A 21,567-nucleotide genomic window follows, 5' to 3' on the forward strand; every position below is an offset into this window, starting at 1 on the left:
TTTCCAACGGCTTTTAAAACGGCTACTGCTTCAAGAAGGATCTTTATTAAAATTTCTGATCTTAGGTCTCTCTGGGATATCATTACATTTGCTTGTCAAGAGGTTTCCTCTTTTTATCTGACTGATTTCTTTAGGTAACAGTCTTCTTTTGTGAACCATTAATGACTGAAATTTATTGCCCTTTTCTATTACCTTGTCCAGGAGAAGTTGGACTTGAGTGTATCAGTATTTAAATCTTGTAGTTGCCTTTTGCGGTTCTTGGTATCTCATTTCCCCTTCATGTCTGCCCAGTCTATGTTTTAAGACCTCAGTATTTCCTTTAAGGAAGTGTCTTTCTCATGACTATTCAGTTTGACATCTACTTTATTTTCCTTCTTCTACTACCCTTGTTCTGGTACTAGGGAATAAGCTCCTTTTTGAACCAATCCAATTTCTTCTTGAATCCTGGGGTAAATCACAAACTCAGAGCCAGAGTCTGATGGGCATAGACCTTTAAATTGCTATCTCAGTTTAAGGGCATTTAATAATCTCAGTCAGTTACTTTTTGATCTCAGCCCAGGAAGAGGGCATAGTCTTTTTTATAAAAAGAGTCTCCATTTCTTTTGATTTCAATATTAATAAAATCTATCTTTCTCCTGTGATAGCACCTGCATTTAAGTCTCTGAACTCTTGTGGTCAGAGTTTCTTTAGTTATTACATCCAGAGCCTCCTTGAGACCCTGTTGTTGAGGCGGCTTCAGTCATGGACGTGACACGTGAATTCATGTGGTCTTGGCCAGCACTGTCACCCTAATGCAGTTCAGAACAGCACACACACACACAGACAATTTGGGGAAGCTGATACAGTAGGCAGGCACACCTGTGTTTGGAGCTAAGAATTTTAAGCTATTGTTTCACTAGAGTTTGTAGTGCATTTTGAATTCCACGCTCTGAATTTCTAGCTTAGTACTTTGAGATCTGGCTGAGAACTTCATTCAAGAAAGCAGCCAATGTTATTTTATCACCCAATTCTTTAAAAGCTTATTTAAGACAATAAAAATGACTTGTCTTTTCCTTATAGTCTATTTTGTTCCAAGGACTAAATCTCATGTACCCAGTACTCAGTAAAGCCTAAGGTTTGGTGCACATCCCTTTAACTAGTCATTTGGTGCAGTACAGGCCATTAGAAACTACCAAGGTTAGTAAAACCACAGGTCATGCTTCCCAGTGCCTTAAGGCTATGGTGTGTGCCTCGGCTCACGGAAACTTCAGTGTTCTTGTTATATTGGCCTTAACATTCTTTGCAAAGAAAGAGCTTTGGTTAGGCTTAATCAGTCTAACTAAAATGTACTGAAAGCACACAGGATCCAGTGCTAGGAAACATATCTTATTCTGTGACAGCTGAGTTACAACATGAAGGATGCTCAGTCGTTGCTTCAGGTACTAGAATTTCTCCCATATGCTGTTGAGTCTTCACTTCTGGCCCAGAAACTATATAACTAGTGGTGCCTCCTCAATAATCCATTAACTTTGGAGATCAAATCCTGACCTTGAAACCTGTTTATTGTATCTGGGATTCTCAGTTTCTTTTAGGTTGTGTTTAGGTGGAAGTTTCTTAGGGATTTTGAAGATAAAAATGCAAGGTGTGGGTATATGGAGGTGGCCAGTTGTCTAGTGTTTTAGGTCCCTCACATCCACTTAAAAATACTCTCTCTCTTTATATATAGGCACACACATACATATATATATATACACACACATATATACACATAAATATATACACACATATAGAAAAGTTATGCTGCTATGAAGCATTTAAATGTTATTACTCTTTAAATAAATAATAACCCCTCCCTCTCCCACTTCATTAGACTTCTCACAGAGCATAAATAAAACACAAGTATAAAAGCATTGTATGAATGAGACTTAAGATTAGGGATCTTGTTATTGTTCACTGATGTGTTATTGAATTACTTGTTTAGGAATTAATTCACAAATACTTATTAAGCATCAACTCTGTGACAGATATTTATGGGTTGGAACAAGAAAACAAATGAAAATCCAATGTATTAGTTAGCTAGGGCTGCCATGACTAAGAACCACAAACTGAAAGACTTACATAACAGAAATTCTTTTGTCTCACAGTTCTAGAGACTAGAAGTTCAAGATCAAAATGTTGCCATTGGTGGTTTCTTCTGTGGGCTGTGAGGGACGATCTGCTCCATGGCTCCCTCCTAGCTTTGGGCAGTTCGGTGCCCATCTCTGGCATTCCTTGGCTTGTGGGTGCATCGGCCCAATCTCTACCTTTGTGCTCACACAGTTATTTTTCCCTGTCTGCAGGTCTGTGTTTCAATTTTCCCTTTTTAAAAGGACAACAGTCATAATTAGGGGCTTATCCTACTCCAGTTGACTTTGTTTTAACAAATTACATCCGTAGTGATCTTATTTACAAATAAGATCTCATATTCTGAGATTCATATTCTGAGATTACTTAGGGTTAAGAATTCAATATGAATTTTGAGAGAAGATAATTCAAACCATAATACATACTATCTGCCTAATTTTAAAAGTTATAAATGCAGCTAACAGGTTGTTAAGTACAATGTGTTTTCTTCTCTGTGACAAATATATACCTTCATACATACCTGGAAGGACAGGTTTTAATTTAGAATTCTTGGAATTCTTGGAGATCCATGCTGGATTATGGTAGTCTCAGAAGGGCTGGCTCCTACCCTGGAGCCTTCTGAACGCCCTGTTTTTTCCTTCTGCCCTGGGCTCCCTCCTGCACTGGGGGTGGCCTCCTGCGCATTGGTGGACACTCCAGCGGGCACATTCAGGCTGCATTCATATACTCTGCAACAGCCTCCCTTTGGCCGCCACTGGGGCCCAGCCATTGCTCATGCTGCTGGTACATCCGATTCAGGTGAATGAATCCTTAGAAAAAGCCTCCAAAAGCCAACCAGACAGGGATTTGGGGGCCCTGGGTACCAAGAATATGATCTAAAATGAGGATTCTGGATATGGTTGAGTCACAACTTTTAGGCAGGATTCTCTTTAGGGCTATACTGTTAGTAAAAAAAAAAACTTCCCTATAATCTTGGGATTTATGGTCTAGTGAAAAGAGGCATAGCTTAGATCAGGGGTGTCGAATTCTATTTCACCAGGGGCCATATCAGCCTCCATGTTGCCTTCAAAGGACTGGATGTAATTTTAGGACTGTATAAATATAACTGCCCCTTAACAGTTAAGAGATAGCTTGGTGCTGTCGCTGGGTAGAAACAAGATGCTAGGCCAGATAAAACACGGTGGAGGGCTGGATTTGGCCCACAGGCCTTGTGTTTGTTACCTGTGACTTAAATAATAGGCCAAGTAAGTGAATTTATATAATGTTCAAACTCGATAAGTGCAATAAAAAAAAGGAGAGCAGGGTGGGAAGGATCTGGGGTGTGTCTGGGGACAGGGAAGGTCACAATATTATATAAAGTGGTCAGGCCAGGCCTGACGGCAATGGAAACATTTAATCCAGACTTGAAAGAGGTGAGAGAGTTAGGCAAGTGGATATATGCGGATGCACAGTGCATTTTTGAAGAAGGGGTTGTCTGACAAAGATTCCAGGGTGAGAGTGCCTCGAGGGCTCCAGGAACAGAGAAGCTGCTGCTGCTGCCGCGCTCGAATGCAGGAGGGGACGGTGGGCACTGCAGCCAAAGAGAGGGCTGGTGGGAGGCCGCATCACAGAGGACTTTCAGGTTATTTTAAAGCTTCGGGCTTTTCCTTTGAGATGAGAAGCCCCTGCAGAGTTTTGAGCAGAAGAATGACAGGATCATTTCCAGGTGCTGTGTCGAGAATAGACTATGAGGGAGGGCAGGATAAACCCAGAAACAAGGAGGCCGTGTAGGAAACAGTTGTGGTAATCTGGGACAAGGGTGCTACAGAGAGGTAGCAATGGAGAGTGATAGGTCGTTGGATTCGGGAAACACATATATTTTTTAAATATTTTATTTATTTAGTTTTAGAGAGAGGGGAAGGGAAGGAGAAAGAGTGGGAGAGAAACATCAATGTGTGGTTGCCTCTCATGTGTCCCCGACTGGGGACCTGGCCTGCAACCCTGGTATGTGCTCTAACTGGGAATTGAACCAGCTACCCTTTGGCTTCACAGGCCTGTGCTCAATCCACTGAGCTACACCAGCCAGGGTTGGATTCGGGGAAATATTTTGAAGGTAGAGCCAACAGAAGTTCCTGATGGACTGAATTATACTGAAGGGGATGGAGAGAATCAAGGATTACTTCAAGTGTTTTTTGCTCTTTAAAACAGGTTTTATTAAAACCATAGTCTACCTGGCTGGTGTAGCTCAGTGGATTGAGCACAGGCCTGCGAACCAGAGGATGGCGGTTCAATTCCCAGTCAGGGCACATGCCTGGGTTGCAGGCCGGTTCCCTGCGGGTCAACTCCCAGCAGGGGATGCACAAAAGGCAACCATACATTGATGTTTCTCTCCCTCTCTCCTTCCCCTCTAAAGATAAATAAATAAATAAAATATTAAAAACAAACAAACAAACCAGAGTCTAGTTTTTGGATACTCTGAGTTTAAGGTATCAGAGTTCCAAGGGGACTAACTGAGTAGGCAGTTGGTATGGAACTCTAAAATCTGGGAGGAATTCTGGACAGGAGTTATAGAGCTGTAAATCATCAGCACACAGGTGGTACTTAAAGCCATATGGATGCTTGAGATTATCAGGGAGTGAAGGATGATGGAGAAGAGGACCAAGGAGTGAACCCTGAGACGTTCCAACGCTGGAGGCTGTGGAGAGGAGGGTGCTTCTGCAGAGAAGACTCAGAAGGAGGCCACACCATGTGTACAGTTATCGCTGGCTTCTGGCCCTGCACGCACAGTTAGCAAAGAACTTTCTACCTCAACATTATGCACACATAACCAGAAGAGCTTTTTTTTTTTACCTCTGATCCCTAATCCATCTGGAATATTCCTTTAGATAACAGAATTATGTGAGCAAGACAACAAGGTACCTGTTGTAACACTGCATCTGTAGGAATCGCCCAGAAAAGGTAACGGATGACACAGCTGATCGGGAGTTGCCAGGGACGGGAGGAGTGGGCGGAGCACTTTGGGTGCAGGGTTTTCTTTGGGGCCACGGAACACCAGCAAATAGATAGCGGGGATGCTTGCACAGCATTGTGAAGGTATGTCCTGCTCACAAATGGCACAATTTATAATATTAATAATAACTTTTATTTAATACCTCAAAGGAAGCCTGCCCGGTGGAAAAGGAAAACATGACGATTAATGAACAAGGTCACAGAGGGGAGATAAACTAATTTCTGGTGGGAGTGGGAGAGCCGGTTGAGTAAAAATCAGCTCTAGAACCGACTCTGGTGTATTTTCCAGAGGCGGCTCTTCCTCCCTGGCAGGAACAAGGGCAGGATTCGGGCAGGACCTGACTCCGGGACCACCGCGGGGGCAGCTGCTGGAGGCGTCGCTGCAACTGAAGGCGGGCACCTCCCCAGGACTGGAATGGCCTCGTGATCTGCCCCAGCATGCCGCTGAGACGCACTGGATACAGGTGCGGAAGGAGGAGCTGGCTCAGCCTCCCGGGGTCCTCCTAAAGTTGTGAAATGGAAGGCGGTAAAACACGTGCCTGCGTGTCTGGTGGTTCTCAAAAAGACAGAAGAGAGCCAGAGCTTTCCAGAGAAGCCTCAGCTCCAGACGCAACCCAGGACGCGCTCCTGATGGGCGAACACATGGGCGGTATGAGGACGGTCTCTGCCTCTGGGCGGCCTCTGAGGGTTCTTCCCGCGCAGCTGACACCAAGTCATCCTGATAAGATCAAGACGAATCCTTCCCAATCCCGCCATGATATCCCCCAATTTCTAACCCTTTGGCCCCGAATCCTTTGCCTGTAGCCCTTTGTCCTTTCTGTGAAGGCTGGCACCCTGCTCCATTTCGGCCACAGGAATTCCCATCTTCCTGTGGCACCTAGGAGGCTTCCGGGGTGGCGTCATTTCCCGAGCAGGTAAGGGACATGATTCCCCAGGCACTTCACTGCCGACAGTGACCTGTGCTTTGTTTTTGTCCCCAGTGGCTTGGCCACCTTGCCCCTCACAGCTAGTAATGGGGCCGAGATCTTCATTGATGGGCTGTTCCGGCTGGCCAGGCGCTGGGGTTGTGAGAGGAGAAGATATCACTCACATGCCTACACTTCCAACAGTCCCGCAAACACAGAACACAGCCAGAGCCTTCCAGAAACGCTACAACTAACATCCCACTCTAAGTTGCCCTTTCCGTGGAGAGTCCAGTAGATGGCACTTTTGAGGCAGGTCCTTTTGGAGCCTTTTTTGGTGTTCAGTGTGTCTGACACGGACGCCTCACCACAATTCGCCTCCAGTCCACCCCTCCCACCTTCTCATCCTGGTGTCCGCTTCCTTAGGCTTCAGGCCACTTGGTCTAGTTTGTTTAAAATGGGCACCATCTTCCTCCAGGTCACAGACAAAAACTGGTAGGATTGCATTGAGGTGGGGTATCGTCAGGGTAGGTGTATTTCTCTGTCCTTTCTCTAGACCTTGTGTCCTAGACTCCTGGTTGGCTGGCATCGCTTGAGGCCTGCTGGGGTCCTCAGCAGTGTGGCCAATCTCATCGCGGGTGGAGACAGGCCCTGGTTGTTTGTCGATCAGTTGGTCCTCCCAGCTTTGTTCTGAAGTTGTGAGAGGAGAAAAGATCACTCCCGTGCCTGCATTTCCACGTGCCTCCCACTGACAGACATAGTCTGAGCCTTCCAGGGAAGCCACAGCCCAGGACCCACCCCAGCATGTCCTCCCCCACGGACAGTTCAGTGGATGGGTGGTCTGAGACCTGACTCTGCTCCTGTCCAGCCACTGAGGGTGCTCCCTGTGTGTCTGGCACTGAGCTCTCCCCACAAGCTTTCCTGCACCTTCACTGCCACTCCCACCCACCTGCCCCAACTTCTCACCCTTGGACTCCGCCATTTGGGGGTCTAGGTCATCTGGCCCTGTTTGTTTAATGTGGGCAACCTGCTCCATGTTGGCTTTGGAAATCATCTTCTTTCTGTGGAGCCTGGGCAGCTTCAGGCGAGATGTTCTTTTCTGTCCATGAAAGGGCCCTGGATCCCCAGATTCCTGGGTGGTGACAGTGATTTCGGGGTTGCTCTGGGTCTCAGTGGTGTGGAGCTCCTTTCCCTCCCTGGTGGCGATGGGCTGTGGGTCCTCATCGACCACCTGTTGTTTCTCCACGAATGGGGTTAAGCACTGCAATGACAGTGACCAGTAGCTGGTTGAGAGGCTTCAGCCCTAGTCACTGCTGCTTCTGCCCACAGGACTTTCCGCTTCAGCTCAGGCCCAGCCCTGTGTTTGCACAGACCTCCACCAGGAAAGTTAGATTTACCTCCAGGGCTCCGGGCACCTTCTCTGGTGACTTGCTGTCCAGGCTCTGTGTGGTGAACAGAGAGGTTATTGCTTGCATGCTTATGGCCACATGGCTCCTCTGATTTCTAAGACACCCAGAACCTTCCTAGTGAGTTCTTGTGATATTGCCCGTAAAGGACCAGAACCCTCAGACATTTCAGCAGCTTTCTTAGGCTGAGGTCTGTTCTCGCCACTGCCCACCTCCTGGGGCTCCTGCTGTGGGTCTGGGACGTGTTGTTCCCAGTAAGGTGGCCCCTCAGCCCCTCCTCCCATATCCCACAAGGACCTCGCTCCACCACTCACCTTTCACCCCGACTCCCTCGTTTCCATCACTCCTCCTGTGACCTCAGGACGGGAAATGTCCTGCTCTCCCTCAGCCACAGAGGACTCCTTCTTGCAACGCCACCCCAGCGACTTGCAGGTTTCGGGCACGTCACTGTTACTAGAGGCTCCTGGATCCCCAGGAGTCTGACTTCACACCACCACTGAGCTCTCCCGGGAGGCCTGGCTGGATGGTTTACCCAGGTCCTCACGAGGGCTCACGGGGCTGGGTTGGGCCTTTCCTTCTGTCTCATGGTGTCCAGGCACTGTGGTTGTGAGTGGAGAGGTTATCTCTTGCATGCTTATGGTCAAATGGCTCCTCCAACTTCTAACACACCCAGAACCTTCCTAGTGACTTCTTGTGGTATTTTCCCTAAAGGACACAAAGCCTCAGACATCCTGGCAGCTTTCATAGGCTGAGTTCTGTCCTTGCCACTGCTCACCGCCAGGGGCTCCTGCTGACCATGTGGCACCTTTTCTTCCCAGTAAGCTGGCCATGCAGCTACTCCTTCCACATTCCGCAGGAACCTTGCCCCAACTCACACCTTTCGTCCCAGACTCCCACTTGTCCCTCTCTCCTCCTTTGGCCTCAGGAGGGAAAGTGGCCTGCTCCCCTCTGCCACAGAGGGCTCCTTTCTGAGGTGCTGCCTCCGGGACTTGCAGGTCTCGAGCACGTCCGGGTTACTGGAGACACCTGGATCCCCAGGAGACTGACCGCACACCACCGTGGAGGTCTCCCATGAGCCCCGGGTGGATGGTTCACCCTGGCTCTCACCAGCATGCTGGTTTCTTCCTTCTCTGGCGGCTCATTGTGTCTAGGCTCTGTGGTTGCAAAACGGGAGGTTATGGCTTGCATGCTCATATCCCAATGGCTCCTCGAACTTATAACACACCCAGAACATTCCTAGTGGCTCCTATTGATATTGCCCCTAAAGGACTGGAAGCCTCAGACATTCCAGCAGCTTTCTTAGGCTGAGGTCTGTCCTTTCCACTGCCCACCTCCTGGGGTTCCTACTGTGGGTCTGGCACATGTTCTTCCTAGGAAGCTGGCTGTCCATCAACTCCTTCCATATTTCACAAGGACCTCGCCCCCACTCTTACCTTTCTCCCTGGACTTCCACTTGTCCCTTACTGCTCCTGTGGCCTCAGGAGGTAAAGAGGCCTGCCTTTCCTCCTCTACAGAGGGTTTCTTCTTGGGACTGCACCATCATGACTTTGGGTTCTTGCGCACGTCATCGTTCTTGGAGGCTTCTGGGTCCTGAGGGGGTGACCGCATACCACTGTGGAGGTTTCGCCTGAGCCCTGGCTGGGTGGGTCACCGTGACCCTCACCAGAGCTGACGAGGCTGAGTCCTCCACTCTCTGGCATCTCATTGGATTCAGACACTGTGGTTGCCAGAGGAGAGTTAATTACTTGCATGCTTATACCCCAATGGCTGCTCAAACTCCTAACCCAACCTCAACATTTCTAGTGGCTCCTAGTGATATTGTCCCTCCAGGACACAAAGCCTCAGACATTCCAGCAGCCTTCCTAGGCTGAGGTTTCCTTGTCCCCTCACATTGGCTCAGCGTCTCGTTGTGTGTCTGGCACCTACTCTTTCTGTTTAGCTTCCCACCCACTCCTTCTCCTTCACTCAAGGACCTTGCCCCAACTCAAACCTTTGGACTGGGTCTGTTGTGTCTCTAGTTCTCTTATCGAATCAGGGGGGCCAGTAGCATGCTCCTCCTTTGGCCAAAACTTCATTTTCCTTCCACGATGCCTTCAAGCCTTCGACATCCAAGGCATATGGTGTTTGGTGGAGGGACCTGGTTCTCCAGGTTGATGGCTGCCCCTGACAGCAGCCTCCATCCCCTCATTTTGTATATCCAGTGTTGAAGTCTGTAATGACAGTGGCTGGTAACCAGTTGGGAGGCATCTAGTCCTCCCCGACCCTATACGCTGGTACTTCCTCCCACAGGTATTTCAGCTCCATCATGAAGCCCTGCCCTGTGTTTGCACAGTCCACCACCAAGAAAGTTAGATTCACCTCCAGGGCTCAGGAGCAACCTCGTGCAGAGGGCCCCATCCACACTCCACACCCACCCCGCCAGGCTTGACCTGAGCAAGAGTGACCCGACAGTGTTCTCATCAGGTCCTCATAAACACACACCCACACACACACACATACACACACACAGACACAAGTAGGTGTCTCAGGGCTGCTCAGGTGTGATCTGAGTGGTGGCCTGGCCTGAACAAAACCACCCTGGGCCTCCCCATGTTACCTCTGGGGTCTGCTGTGACAAGGGCCACAGGCGTCTAGCCTGAGTCCAGACCCAGTGAAGGTCTCAGTGTGAAATACGATCATCCTTGCCTCTTTTGGTCAGCTCCGGAGCCGCGTGTTGGCCCTGCTCTCCCTCGCCTATCAGAATCTATTTATATCCATTCTTTAACCATTTTCTTTTATTGCTATGTTTTTTTTCTCCATGGAGTGATTCAGTTTTTTTTTATTTTGTTCCTATTATTTGAGGGGTTTCAGGAGGTTTATCTTTTCCTTTTTCTCTTTTTATCCTTCATTTCTCCAGGGTGTGATTTATTTTAAATTATAAGTAAAAGTTACTGTTTATATGGTAAAGTGTGCCATTCCTGAGCATGACGTACCCTCATGATTTTGTGTCTGCCCACGTACGCGTGTTTGTTTATATCTGAAATAGCATTTTTGTTATTTGGAAAGGAAATCCCAGAGACATTAGAGATCAGATGTCTACAAAAGCCCTTTCAGCGAGCGCAGGCACAATCTCTGGGCTGAGGCTGCTGTGCTAAGTGTGCCCCAGAACCACAGGCTCGTCAGAAAACAGCTGGCTCATTCTGTGCCCAAAACAAAACAAAAAAGAGAAATGCAGAAATCTGAAAAGACAAACCACAAGCTGGAAAGTGTTCCTCGCAACCCAAGGCCAAGGAAAGTTTCAACATCCCTGTGGCACAGCACACTCTCGAGGGTCTGTGTTTTCCAAAGGGACAAGGGACAGGCAGGTGCACTTGCAGCGAAGAGGCAGTGCTCACGCCACTACCTGTCAGAGATTCCTGATCTGCCCTGTGCGGCCCCACGCACTGTCAACAGTTGGGAGAGAGCACTGTCCCCATCTGTCTGGCAGGCTCCTGTCCTAGAGCAACCAGCCCTGGGCACAGAGGGAGGAAGCAGAAGCCCCAGCAGACCCCAGCAGAGAAAAGGGAAAGGCGCCTCCTCTGGGAGGACAGTGTGCAGGACCTGTGGGTGTCTCACAGGTGCTCCCCTTCACCGGGCAGTGCTCACCCTAGGGGGCTCCCCCACAGAAATTCTTGCACAATTTCCCACAGATGTGCTTTCCCGACTCCCTATCAGAGCACTGATGAAACAGCTGGGAAGTGGTAACAACACTAACATCCAAGGAGAGGGGGTAGAACCCACCAATCTCGGTCTGCATGGATGAGGGAGGCTGAGCAGCTGCTAAAGTGGGCGCCAACAAATAGGGACCTCAAGGGTCCTCTCCACTGAGACACATAAAGCCACAGTCTGCATCCAGGATTCTACCTGTTCAACTACATACATGTGATTTCAATTGGCAGACAAGCATGAAAATGACATGATACTGTATATAGAGAAGCCTAAAGATTTTACCAAAAAACTACTGGAACTGATCTCGAATTCAGTAAAGTAGTAAGGTACAAAGTAGATACCCAGAAATCGGTTGCATTTATATACATCAAAAAATGACCTCTCAGAAAGGGAAACTAAGAAAATGATACCTTTTACAATAGCATCATCATAATAAAATACCTCGGAGTCAATTTAACCAAGGATACAAAATACTTGTATTGGAAATTATAAGACACTGAAGAAAGTAATTGAAGAAGATATAAGTAAGTTTTATCATGTTCACAAATAGGCAGAATTAACATCATTAAAATATCCATACTACCCACAGAAATCTATAGATTCAATGCAATTCCTATCAAGACACCAATGATGTATTTCACAGAACTAGAACAAATATTTCAAAAATTTACATAGAACCTCAAAAGGCCCTGAATAGCAACAATGATCTTGAGAAGGAAGAACAAAGTTGGAGGGATCACGCTACCTGATATCCAACTATACTGTAAGTCCATAGTAATGCAAACAACATGGCACTGGCATGAAAACAGCCGTACAGATAATGAAACGGAATGGAGAGCCCTGAAAAAGCCCACACCTTTACAGTCAGTATTTGACAGAGGAAGCAAGCACATACAGTGGGCTAAAGAGAGTTTATTCAATAAATGGTGTTGGGAAACTGGACAGATACATGCAGAAAAAGGAAACTACACCAACCACCTTGTCACACCAAACACAAGAATAAATTCTAAATGGATTAAAGACTTAAATGCAAGACTTGAAACTATAAAAATCCTCGAAGACAACATAGGCATAACATCTTGGACATTGGTTGTAGCAATGTTTTATCTGATCTGTCTCCCCAGGTAAAAGAAGCAGAAATAATTCAAATTTTAAAAAAATCTATTGCAGATATAATCATGTCTTAAATAAATGAGATTGATTTATTTTCCTGTTTCTTAGAAAATACATTAAAAGTATTGCTTTTAACTAGGCACATGATTAAAACAAAGTGTGAACTTATGTTTGGCTTAAAAGATGCTTTAAATTAAAGGTCCTGTATTACTTTACATATTGAATTTTGTACCAATGGCATTCCATTTAAGGAGAAAGGATTAAAAAGAGTGAAACCCTGGTAGAGACTAATAGATTATAGAAGGTTGATTCTGGTTTCTTTTTCTTGTGTCCTTAATATACTACACTATCTTTCACAACAAAAATGTCCTGCTTGTGATAGAGATGGCCAGAAGTGAAAAAAACACAAGCAGTTAATGAACAATGCACATTTTCGCAGCAGTGGTCAAATTATACTGTTTCCTAGTGGGTACCATTTTTCCTCATTGAGTGGGACGCTACAAAGTTGGATGTTAATTGCTCCCACAAACGTGGTTTTGCTCTTCACAATTAGCATTAAGACATGTCCTTGGAGCTCTGTGACTTCATCATATACCACCTGAAAGGGAAGGAATAATGAAAATACAAATCAGATATGCTAAATGCACCATTGAAAATATTGTTTTTAATAGAAATATTTAGCTGCTAATATCTTGTATTTTGGAATGGATGGGTCAATGTTGGTAGAATCCTTCATTTCCAACTCTAATTCTAAAAAGCTAAAGATTCTGCTACAATAATGAAGCTTAGTGAAAGAATATTTTCATAAGAAGCTTAGAACACACTCTGATTTCATTAATAATTGTCCATCCCACATTTAATAAGATGGCAAATCATGCTGTAGGAAGAACTTTAAATACACTTCACCTTTTAACTGTCCTTGAATTTTCGGTGCGGCACGGAACTTGAACACTATCTTTCTTTGGTGAAGGCTAATGTGGGAAGCAGACCAGTTTCCATGACTTCCCTGTGCTATTTTAATGCAGTACAGCAATATTTGTTTCTCCATGTGAAGAAGTCACTCTGTGGTTACTTTAATTTACTTAAAATTGCTTTATTTCTAATTATGAAAATACATGCTCATTAATTAAAATGCCAACAAAACAAAAAAGAACAAAAAGAGAAGGCAAATATTTATGCTCCTGCCATAGGGAGATAATTACAGAACGTTGTCATGTTCCTTGTCTATAAATAATCTAATTTTATGAATCGAAGTTGTAATTAAGCTGCATATACAGTTTTGTGTCTTGCTCTTTTTCGCTTAAAATAGTTATAGTCCTATAACTATTGAAGGGATCTGTTTAATTGTGTTTCAGAATATCCAGGAAGTAAGTCAAGTCACAGAGAGTACCCGGGCTGCCTGTGGCGGTAAAGAGACCGAAAGCGTAATGCTCTCAAGGAGCTAGTTACGCATCGTGAAGGGAGGGGGGAGCTGTGTGCAAACCCAACGTGCTACTCAGGGAAACCCCTTCAACACATTTAGAAAAGCAGTTTCACATGCTGCTTCAAACGTGCTTGCTTTGTATAACAAGCTACAAGAGAGAAAAAAAGCATTCCCTCTACATGCAAGAAAGCAGCAGAGAAAACAACTGAGGGGCAAGTCACTGGAGTGACTGCGTGGCTTCCCTCGTGTGTGTGGATGTGGTTTCTGGTCCAGGATACTGGGACTCGCCTGTCATTTATGAGCCATGAATTTATCAGTGAAATTCTGTTCAAAGTCTGTTAGCTGCTCTGAACGACTCACTGGTCCAGGACAGAATTCCATCAAGGATGTGAGATCCAATACAGAGTGTGTTAACCCCGCCTACCCTGCTTCATGCGACAGCCCCTGGCCACTTCCTTTTTTAGAGTCTTACTCCTCCTCGGGACAGGAAATTGTCTTTCCGGCTTCCTAGGGCTGCTCTTTCAAGTAATCCCACCTCATCCACTGAGCTCCCTGGGGATAATAAGGGAACTGAAGGGCTGCCTTAAAAATCTCAAAACCCTTCCACTGTAATTCATGCTCTTTATCGGCAGTGGATGCCCAGCGTGGACCCTCTGAACCATTCTCTCCTCCTGGGTTCTTACCTTTCCAGGACTTCAAAGTAAACTCTTTTTCCTTTCTGCTTAGTGGCCGTTTTGAACTGTCTAAATAGTTGCCCATTTCCCTTGAACAACACTTTCAGCAGATAAATCCGTCTCTTTTATAGAGAAATGGGCCAAGGGGTCTTCAAAGTGTCACTGTATGTGAAGTCAAACAGTGGAACAACTCTATGCTTTAGGTCCTTGGGAAGTCTGGATTAACTTTGTGAATCCTATTAATAGGCCTTAAAGATGTAACTTTAAAATAAACATATCCATTATTAATATTTACATGAATCTGTTGTCAATTATATGTTCTCTTATTTGCATAATGGTGATTATAATATTTATCTTTTAACATTGTGGGGAAGAATAAATGAGATAACGAATACAAGCCTTACCACAAAGCCTGGTACACATTAAACACTAATAAATTATAGCTGAAGAAGATCCATTAAACACACAAAAAAGAACAGTGTTTCTTGGAATTTAGGATTAGTTGACTGGAGACTAAAGACAACACTTTAAGATAGACTAGAATCTCCTAGGTATTTGGTAAATCGATGTTTTCAAGAAGTGACTTTAGAAATTAATTGCCTTCTTGGTTAAAATACAAACATTTGAACTCTGAAGTTTATATCACTTTATGGATTTTCCGCCTTATGCTTCATTATGCATACTTCTTTACAAAGTGGTTTGTTTTATAAGCATGCAATCATTGACAGTGCAGATGACATATATCTGTTCATTTTAACTGCACCCACAACATTATTTAAAAAATAGGCATTTTTTTCTTACTGTGCAATGAATGATTAGTGGGCAATGCTAGAGAAATACACAAATGATAATATTCTTTGGGACTTTTCACCAAATTCTTTCATCTGTGTCTGACCTTCAATACACAGGCCAAAACTGCACAGCTCTTTTGATTTCACTCTATGGAACTTTTCACCCGCAGGTGTGAGCCGAGTCTTCATTACCGCCTGACAAATGTTGGATTTGTGGGTTTGAAATTGTTACATCAAGCAGAAAAATATTGTTTCAAGTAGTTAATACCTACTGACATATACAAATACTCACTGTGTCATATTTGACACCAGGGTCAAGTAAATAGTTCTAAAGTGTATTTTATGATTGCAATGGGAGAATGATACTGTGGAGACTGAGTGTGCCTAGTGCTGGTGGGGAGAGGAGTGAGGAGGTGGGATAATGAAAGGGAGAGTTCAAAACCATTGAGAACGGAACTTTGTTCTGCAGAGAGGGAGGGATAATAAAACCGAGTTTGAGCTGGGTCATTGTGGGCTTTGTAATCACTCACTTTGGAATCTGAATTGTTTGACCTCAGGGTCTCAGTGTCTGTCTACAAGCAGAATTTTCCTGTTCTGAATAGCAAATGAGCAGACCATGGGGATAACAGTAACTATGGTTTACTGAGTGTATCATATACCTAGTTATGCTAGATATTTGTGCACATTCTGGCAAATATTTTAAGGTAGGTAAAACACAGAAAGTTTATGTTCTTTCTAATTCCCCTTTTTGCTTTACAATAGGATAGTATCTAAGAAAGGAATTCAGAGCAAAACATACATTGACTATACTAAGATAATTTTATTATAAGATAGAATCTGTATGTCTTTCGAATCCTTTAAAAAAGTGATGGGTTTTAACCAGATGTTGAAGGTAGTGGCGTGGAAAGAGCAAAGGTTTTGGAGCCAGAACCCTGGCTCTGCTTCTGAAAGGCTGCAGTGCAGTTCCGAGCGTTCCTACTGCCAGCCCTGCCCCACCTTGAACCCAGCCTTGTCTACCACTGGGATTCATGTATGACGGGGGTTTTCAGGGAGACTATTGGCAAAGCTTAAGAGTGTCAAGTAGACAAGCCTGGTGCTGTATGAAAGTTTTAGTATCTGAAGGGTGGATACCAAAGGGGCACTTGGCAATGTCCCTGACCCAGCCTCTCTCAGGTCTGGGTTTTAGGGAGGGAGAGGTCCACGAATAAAAATGGAAAGAACTATTTTCATGAAGAACCTTGTAAGACATTGGTGATGCAATGTAATTACCCCTTTGTATTCCTCTAAGAGATTTATATGAAAAGGAGAGTGAGGCCATCCTCTCCCACTTCCCAGAGCAATGCAAGGCTTTGGCAGCTGAGAAATCCCAGCCATGGTGAGTGGCCCATGTAATGATCCTCAGGAGGCAAAGCAGGGGAGAAGTTCAAAACAAGGTAGATGCCATGTGCTAATTCACTGTGCTCCCTAGAAACATATAAAGTGTCACTGAGGGTACATAGAAATGGCTGAGAGGTCTGGCAGAGAATTGAGGGCTTACATCACAGCTGAGGTCAAGATCAAGTAAAACCAGAGTCAAAACTGGTGGGCAGTACTTTTTTGCATTTCTCAATATAAATATTTTTGCTGTATTAATAGAGACACGGAGCATATTGGGAAAAATAAAAATATTATAGCCCTTTTTCCCCCTCATGGCTTTCTAAATTGAATCAGTTTTCCTGCCAAACTTGCTTATATGATGATCATTACTATCAAAATAGTTACTTATCCACATGTTAATTCATATTTCTGAAAATTTGGACTGTGGGTAAGTTGGAGTTTGCTGTCCAGAATACACTCTTTAAAACAATTTTACATGTGCTCAAATATAAATGGGGTATATTTATGGTGGAAGTATAGACTAATGGAGAAATTACTGCAGTGATTTTTAGTCAGCACACCATGCACATAGGCAGGCCCAACATTATTACAAGCCCTCGGAAAAGTTACAGACATAACAAGCACAGAATCTCCATGCCTGTAAATTTATTACTACTTTTAAAATTACATAAAGCTAATTAAACCTTATTCAAAGTCTCCTGACTTATTAATGGTTTTTGCTCATGAAATGCTGAACAACACCACTGAATCTGAGAAGGTTATTGGTATTGGAGAAGGGGGTCTTACACTCAGAATGTACAGAAACTCCTGATATTGTTGGGAGTTGTATATCTCAGCTGTTGACATGATGACAAATAATAAAATGCCAAAACTCCTTTCCCTATTAAACTGAAGAAGTATTAATCTCCCCCTCTTTCTCTATATACATATATACATGAATATACTTACACACATATACATGGTTATGATTTCATGTTTTATACACAAACACAAAGTATTACTTATAAAATTACCCCAAATATTCAATTTCACAAGTCTTTATAGAAGTAACTAGATTTTAAAGATACCAAGAAGTATAAGACATTTGCTTGTCCAATCAATTAAATCAATTAAAACATTTAAATATGAAAAACCAAAGGGAATCAGGTAGGGAGAGGCAGGAGGAAAGGAACTGGAGTTTCTTGGAAAGAAAGGTCTCCCATGTCCCCAAAATGTTTATAACATACTATTGGAAAAAATGCATATGACTAAGGACTAAGTGGAAGATGCTAAGCATGGTATAAGAGTCCAGGAGGACAGAGCGGTTCATCGCGTCCACCTGTGAAGTGAGCCTCGCAGTCAGCAGCGAAGAACTGAGAGGCTGAATGCTGCCTGTGACGTCATCACTGACGTCTTTGGGACCATTCAGACAATGGCAAGCTGTCTGATGTGACTTGAGAATATGGCTAAGTATAGGACAGTAAATGGGCATGAACTTTCAGTTATTGACAAAGGTGCAAAAGACGTTCAATAAAGAATTGCCTTCCCAGCAAAGGGTGCTAGAATTTGGCATTCATAGACTAAAAGCAAGCCCTAACCCTAACTTTTAAAATAAAGTATGAGGTTTATCCCAAACCTCATACTTTATTTTAAAAGTTAACTTGAAAAGCACTTAATGTAAAATTTAAACTATAAAATATTAAGAAAATATATAGGAGAAATCTGTAGATTAGTGCTAGGTGAGGAGTTCTTAGGCTTGCTACCAAATGCACAATCTATAAAAAGAAAATTGATAAACTGGACCTTCATCAAAATGAAAACTTTTACTCTGTGAAAAGCCTTAAGAAAAACATGAAAAAACCCAGCTACAGAATGGNAAATGAATAATGAATAACTCAAGCACTTAATGTAAAATTTAAACTATAAAATATTAAGAAAATATATAGGAGAAATCTGTAGATTAGTGCTAGGTGAGGAGTTCTTAGGCTTGCTACCAAATGCACAATCTATAAAAAGAAAATTGATAAACTGGACCTTCATCAAAATGAAAACTTTTACTCTGTGAAAAGCCTTAAGAAAAACATGAAAAAACCCAGCTACAGAATGGGGGAAAATATTTGCAAACTGAATATCTGATGAAGGACTAATACCTAGAATATATATAAAGAACTCTCAAAACTTAACAGTAAAGTGCAAACTATCCAATTAAAAATGAGCAAAGACTTTTCAGTAAAGACTGTGCTGGTGTCCCAAAAAATCTGTACATGTGATGAAAATGCATACACCTAAACACATGCATACACGCATATACAAGAGCACATGTGAAACTGGTTAAATCTGAATAAGGTCAGTGGACTGCATTAACATCAACTTCCTGGTTGCGATACTGAACTGTGGTCATGAAAGGTGTTACCATTTGGGGGAAAGTGGTTGAAGGGTATTTGAATTCTTTCTGTAAAAGAATTCAAAAAATTCTTTGAATTTTTTCTTCCAGCTACATGTGATTCTATAATTATCCCCAAACATTTTCTTAAAGCTGTGCTCCAAGAGGCAATTTAAGAAAACTAATGAGACAAGTTTTAAAGGCTATGAATGTCATGTTTAGGGTTCTGACATTTAGGCAGTGAGGGACTTTAACAATTTTAACAGAAGACTAATAAATATAACTAGGTTTTGAAAGAACCTCAAACGAAGAAAGGTAGTAGAACCAAGAGGAGGCGGTTGATTTAAGAGGCAGGAAGCCACACAGGGAGAACCAATCAAACATGGCGACTATCTGGACATGTGACCGAAACACGGGGAGATGGCATTAGAAGTTATTATTTGGGATGGTTAACAGAGGAGGAGAGCCAGGTTTAAAAGTACCCAGGAGACACCCAAATGAGCTCTTCAGTGAGGAGACAGAGTGCGGTCAAAGGGCTAGGAGGGAAGCCAGGACTTGAGGAAGAGATTTGGGTACAAACTAAATATAGGTGATAAATGAAAATGTGTGGAACACAAGATAATCTGAGAGAATAAATATCAGGAAGAGATAAGGGTAAACAGATGGCAGAACGACAATAAACAACACTATTTTAGGAGGAAGAATGTAAATAAAAGATGAGGAAGTGGGTAGAGAGAACAGAAAGGAATTAAGAAAAGGTTGGGGATTGAGCACGGGCCTGTGAACCAGAGGATCACGGTTCGATTCCCAGTCAGGGCACATGCCTGGGTTGTAGTCCAGTTCCCTGTAGGCCAACTCCCAGCAGGGGACGCACAAAAGGCAACCATACATGGATGTTTCTCTCCCTCTCTCCTTACCCTCTAAAGATAAATAAATAAATAAAATCTTAAAAAAAAAAAAAAAGAAAAGGTTGGACTCAAGAAACAAAGGGAGGTGGCCAGAAAAAGGGCAAAGTCAACAGTGTTGCCAAGTAACTTCAGGAGAGTAGAACCCGAGGGCTCATGGGATTCAGCAATTGTCTGTAGGTACCACTTGAATAAAGCTCCATCAGTTAAAGTCAGAATCCACACTGCAAAGGATTGAAGTGTGAAGAGGAAGTGATGAAGTGAGTGCAGGAAATGTTAATTCTGTAAAAGTTTGGAGATGACAAGGAAGGAAAGAAAAATGGAATGCTTTAGAAACATTGAGTTGAGGAGTCGTTTTTTTTTTTTTTTTTAAGATTTCTGAGTCAAGGATTCAGTGGATGAGATAACCTTAAGAAGAGCTAGTAGTCAACTGAGCAAGGTACAGAAAGACAGAAAAGAAGGAATTGAGAATAAATGTAGGATGTGCCTCAGATAGAAGTAGGGGTTTACATGTTCAAATTGTATAATACAGATGAAATGGCTGCATCTCATATAAGTTAACTGTAATTTAATTTGTGTTTTATACTTTAGGTTTTTCAAATGTGATTTTGTGAAATGTATTTTTCTATACAGGTTAGACTTAGATAAGACTGTTAGGCCAGGAAAACCAGGTAAAGGAAAGTAAGGTTAGAAAAAATAAGATGAAGTCAGTGATAATATTAGTACGTGAAGTAAATGCTATATAGTCTTAGGCTCTTACTGGAGGCTAGCCACAGTTTGAAAATTGGTTCATGAACACTTTGAAGGCAGTATCTGTATTTTCCAGTTCCCATAGCATCTAGAATAGTGATTGGCACACAGTGGCTATTTTGGGGAAATGTCTACTGTTTATGGAAAAATGCTGCCAGTTACTGCAAATTTTCCATATTTGGTTGTTAGGCTGAAAAATGGTAAGAAAAATACAAAGCGACTGAACAAGAGATGAATCATACTTACAATTTCATTGTATGTGGGGTCAGTACATTTTGAAACAGATTTTGTTTTCCTCCTACGGACTTCACTGGGATGTGGTAAAAGATAAAACTCAACATGTGCACTGGGCATGGAGCCATCTGGGAGATGCTGTAAAGGAAAAGGATCATAAATATGAATGTATGTTGCTACCAAAGAAAACAAATATGTAGCTACTAAACATCTAGACCAAAGGCAGGATCAAGATTTATTACCACCACTCTGATGATCAGAAAACAAGAAAACAATAAAAAAGAAATACATCATTGTGCAGAAACAATTCAAGTGCAATTAAATAGAATAAAATTGTTGTGTAAGAGAATGATATTTGAAAGCCCATTAAGTTAATTTATTTTTTATAGTCAAAACTAAAATAGCGTTTTTGACAGAAATGCTCAAGAGCTGAATACAAGCCATAAGCAGAGACAATAATTAAGTGACTCTGGATAGTGTACCACTTAAAAAATATTTAAGTTTGACATGTAAAATAAGATGTACCATTCAATAATATGCATATGTATACTATATAATATTACATTTTTTTAAAGTCAAAATTTAATTAAGAGTGACTTTACACTTTACCTGAAGAGTCATAAGGCTTGGAGATACAGAGTTAACACTCTAAGCAATGAGAAGTTTCCTGAGTCAGAGAGCTTTCTTATTCACGAATAAGAGCTTTCTTATTCATTTCTTATTTTCTCATTCACTGAAGTCAAGCAACAATGCTACTTTCTCCCAAAACTCTGGCTGATGTTTTTACTTTGCCCAGAAGATAGTATGAAGTCCTATAAACTTTATTCTGTTGCTTATACTAATTTTGGGTTA

The 21,567-nt window shown here is 43.0% G+C and overlaps 2 protein-coding genes across 3 annotated transcripts in view; both read right to left on the reverse strand.

The window, feature by feature from the left end:
- Positions 1-5,413: 5,413 nt before the first annotated feature.
- On the reverse strand, positions 5,414-7,468 carry LOC118978402 (uncharacterized). Its single transcript, XM_037033861.1, has 3 exons — positions 7,391-7,468; positions 6,960-7,254; positions 5,414-6,683 (listed from the first exon to the last, which is right to left on the reverse strand). The coding sequence occupies exons 1-3, from the start codon at positions 7,466-7,468 to the stop codon at positions 6,358-6,360; spliced, it is 699 nt and encodes a 232-aa protein (XP_036889756.1). The 3' UTR covers positions 5,414-6,357.
- Positions 7,469-11,707: 4,239 nt separating this feature from the next.
- PIK3C2G (phosphatidylinositol-4-phosphate 3-kinase catalytic subunit type 2 gamma) overlaps positions 11,708-21,567 on the reverse strand; it is a 268,609-nt gene continuing 258,749 nt past the window's right edge. For both annotated transcript variants that reach the window (XM_037033809.1, XM_037033810.1), the window contains 2 exons: positions 20,728-20,853; positions 11,708-12,797 (listed from right to left, as the gene is read on the reverse strand). In XM_037033809.1, the coding sequence (XP_036889704.1) occupies positions 12,645-12,797; positions 20,728-20,853 (279 nt within the window). In that variant the 3' untranslated portion in view covers positions 11,708-12,644. The remainder of the gene's footprint in view (positions 12,798-20,727; positions 20,854-21,567) is intronic.

Source organism: Sturnira hondurensis, unplaced genomic scaffold, assembly GCF_014824575.4.
Source record: "Sturnira hondurensis isolate 20B ecotype Veracruz unplaced genomic scaffold, ASM1482457v3 Scaffold0021795, whole genome shotgun sequence".
In the NCBI taxonomy this organism is placed as follows: Eukaryota; Metazoa; Chordata; class Mammalia; order Chiroptera; family Phyllostomidae; genus Sturnira; species Sturnira hondurensis.

Bases quoted from the DNA above. Each gene is read 5' to 3' on its own strand.
- LOC118978402 (XM_037033861.1), bottom strand. From the start codon at position 7,468: ATGCAAGCAATAACCTCTCTGTTCACCACACAGAGCCTGGACAGCAAG. The intron at 7,255-7,390 runs GTAAATCTAACT...CTGTCATTGCAG, and splicing joins AGGTGCCCGGAGCCCTGGAG to TGCTTAACCCCATTCGTGGA. The intron at 6,684-6,959 runs GTGAGAAGTTGG...TCACAACTTCAG, and splicing joins CCAAATGGCGGAGTCCAAGG to AACAAAGCTGGGAGGACCAA.